Genomic DNA, 3,761 nt, shown 5'->3' with positions numbered 1-3,761 from the left:
GCCTTTTCGTTTTCATATGCTTGTTTTCTGGCCTCTTTGTAAGACTTGACCATCAGATTTGACATGTGAGAGAACTTATTCAACACATCCTTGACAGAGTCTGAAAGTTTAGAAAATTTAGAAGGAAGAGATTCACTTTCACTATCAGAGAATATGGACGCCATTGAGCTTTTTTCCTTTTTATTTTTCATGCATTCAGAAACTCCTCCTCCCTTTATGATAGAAACCCTGTTCTCTACAGGCTCATTGATTAGATCAACATTGAAATATTCAAAAATGCAGGTCAGAAATATCCCATAAGGTAAATTTGCCTTTTTATCACTGCGAACACAATCCCACATGTGTCGCACCATGAGATATGCAAAGGAGATAGATGCAGAGGTAAGAATAGCAAATAAAATCAGAGTATCACAGACAGTTACTCTTTGATAGGAGCCACTTTGGGGCATCAAAATGTGGTTGATGATGCGATGAAGCAGAGCTCTCACAGGGCCAAGAGCCATGTGGGTCAGGACAGTTCCATCAAGTGCAGAAAAATTCTCACAAACTCGAGACAGAGCAACTTGAAGGAAAACCCCAACATGGGAGTCCCATTTTCTAGACATGTACGCCCTTGCTCCTTCATCTTTGTATTCTAGGGCAGCACTCACTGTGTCTCTAGTTAGAGTTAGATGAACTTTCTTGATATAAGAGTATAGAGCTCCATCATAGTATATCATATTCGCATAAAACTCACGAACCAAATTTGGTTAAACTGGTTTGCGAATTTTAAACAGCGAAATCCATTTGAGTTTGTCAAAGAGAGCAGTAAAATCTATACCCTTTTCGTTTGATGTATCTAACAACAAACTCTCAGGCTCAATTCCAAATAGCATGGCAGCTTTAACTTCCTTAAGCCATTTAAACTTGGGACACAATAACTTGTCAGGACCAATTCCCACAAGCAACCAGTTTTCAACTTTTGACTCGTCTAGTTATGATGGCAACCCATTTCTCTGTGGACCTCCATTGATTAAAAAGTGTCGTGGCCATGGTTCCGGCCAAGATCTTCGAGAAAGAGAATTCGAAGATAAAGATGATGAAACAAATAAGTTGGAAAAATGGTTGTTCTTCTTAGTCATTGCAATTGGTTTTGCAACGGGGTTTTGGGGAGTTATTGGAACTTTGTGGTTCAAGAAAAGTTGGAGGCATGCTTACTTCAGAAGGGTGGAAGATATAGCTGACATAATCTATGTGGCAACTATGATACGAACGGCAAAGAAACCGTGTTGACAATTGATGTGTTTGTTTTCCTTTTTTTCTGTCTTATCCTAAATGTTTTAATGGCAATTTCAATGTGGTTTGTTACAATATGTATGCATTGGTTGTAATTAAGGTTACCTTGTTTATAAATAATCACATTTTTCTGTGAAATTACATGAACAACTTATGCTTTAATCAATAGTTATTAATGAGAGAAGTAATGAACAAACTAACAGAGAAAGACAACAGGGAAATAAACGTTGATCAACAATAAGAGAGAACTAATGTAAGCACTAGTTCTTACAAGTTAATAATTTCTACTTTTCTAATCATTTATCGGGAGATGATAATTGTAGGAATTGCAAAATTAGTAAGACCCTTGAATGTGCAAAAATAATAAGAATTACTTGTGGTTTGTACATAATGAATTTTTTTCCGTTCTAGCACGTGCTTGATAAGTTTTCACTATATTTTTAGGAAGTTAAATATGATTTTAGTTTTTATAATTTTGGTCGAAAATTAAAATTGTCTTTAAAATTTTTTTTATTCAAAATCGTTCCTAACATTAGATTTAATTTTAATATTGTCATTTTTTTTTAAATTTTGGACAAAATTATCATTTTTTCTTGATCTTTAGAGCAACTCTAACATGTGAGTTCCTAATCCACTTTTTCTGACATGATGCACTTCAATCCGTTAAAAAAGAGAGAAGATGAGTCCTTCCACATAATTTGAGGACACAGAATTCCTCCTCAGAAAGATTCTTGGTATCCAATAATAACTTGTCATGTAACAAGTTACCTTTAAAATAAATAATTATATTAAATTATAATTAAATAAATATTTATATTAAATAATTAAATCATAATTAATTATTAGTTAATAATTATAATATATAATTATTAATTAATTAATTATAATTTAATTATTTAATTAATTATTAATCAATTATTTATATTTTTAATTAATTAATAATTTATATTAATTATTTAAATCATAATTAATATAAATAATTATTTTAAATTATTATTAAATATTATGTATATCATTATATTAAATTATAATTAATTAAATTTATTTACGTAAAAAATAAATTTAATTTTTATATGTTTCAAAATAATTTTTTATTAGATTATTTATTTTTATCTAACAAATTTAAAAATGCTAACCACATTATAAAATTAGTTGTTATAAATTTAAAAATACTAATTATATTATAATTTTTTTAATATTAATAATTTTTAATAGTAAATTATTTTTGAATTCATAAATTTAAATAATATATTATTGTAAAAGAAATAGTAACTATATAATTTTAATTATTTATTTAATTAATTAAGTGGGATCATAACATGGATTAAAGTTAGTTTCTCCCAATAAAAAAAAGATAGATACTTTGAGTTCCTATTTATTGTTTATGACACAAAAACTAATTTAGAGTTACATTTTATGACAAGTAACTCATAAATAAAAGCTAAGATGAATTTCTTACTGGAGATAATCTTATATTCCTCACTTTTATCTAACCACACACGCTCACATACTCAAAAAACACAAAAGATCTTTGGTTCTCTAACATTAAACTCATCTTTCCTAATTCCTATTTCTTTTTTCTATTTAGTTTTTCTCTCACCCACAGATTCTGAATCTTCTATTCACTATTATTAGATTTTTTTTCTTTCTTCCATGTGCTTTATTTGTTAAAGGATCTCCTGAAATTTAGTCAAAATTCTTTGTTCCTGTGAAACTTATACCACCAAAACACATGTACATTCAATTTTTTACAAATCATAATTCATTCTGAATCTCAAACTTAAAGTTAGAAGTAATCTCATAAAATCAAAACTAAATTTGAGTTTCAGAATTCACCATAATATCAACAAGAAACATGAGAAGATCATTAGACTCAAATTTCTTGCTTAATTTTCCTATCAAGAAACATACTAAAAAATGTTATAGAATCAAAGTTTAGAGAGAAAAAGAAAGGAGAAAGAGTTGAGTGCGGCAGCAACATCGTAAAAAAGAGAGAGAAAGAGAGAGGACGGTGGTGGGGCACATATGAAAAAGAAGGAAATCAAGTAAGAGAGGATGTAGAGAGTGAAAAAGAAAGCTTTCTGTGGTGACGAGAAATAGAAGAGTGTGATAAAAATAAGAGTATTTTTTTTTGTTCAAAGACGATTATAAATTTAAATTTAATGTTAGAGACTATTTTAAATAAACAAATTTTAAAAATAATTTTAATTTTTTGGTAAAAAATTTAGGGACCAAAATTATAGTTAAATTATATATTTTTTTACTGAAGTCTGTAGTGTGTTTAGGTTTTTATCAAAATAGTAATGGACAGAAATAACAATTAATTTGGTTTTTGGTTCTTACCTTATTATCAATTTGGCTTCTAAGTTTTATATCATGAATAGTCATTCGAACATATTCTATTCTAACACAACTAATGGAATGCTAAGCATGACGTGATATGCCGATATAGTCATGTCATAAAATAATTTGCCATATTATATGAT

General features: G+C 28.5%; 1 protein-coding gene across 1 annotated transcript; it reads left to right on the top strand.

The window, feature by feature from the left end:
• Positions 1-873: 873 nt before the first annotated feature.
• Positions 874-1,272, top strand: LOC140181370 (receptor-like protein EIX2). The gene has a single exon (XM_072224917.1). It carries the CDS (start codon positions 874-876, stop codon positions 1,270-1,272), a length of 399 nt encoding a protein of 132 aa, XP_072081018.1.
• The last annotated feature ends 2,489 nt before the right edge of the window (positions 1,273-3,761 follow it).

The sequence above is a fragment of the Arachis hypogaea genome, chromosome 18 (genome assembly GCF_003086295.3).
Source record: "Arachis hypogaea cultivar Tifrunner chromosome 18, arahy.Tifrunner.gnm2.J5K5, whole genome shotgun sequence".
NCBI lineage: Eukaryota > Viridiplantae > Streptophyta > Magnoliopsida > Fabales > Fabaceae > Arachis > Arachis hypogaea.
This window is presented reverse-complemented; position numbering and strand designations above follow the sequence as displayed.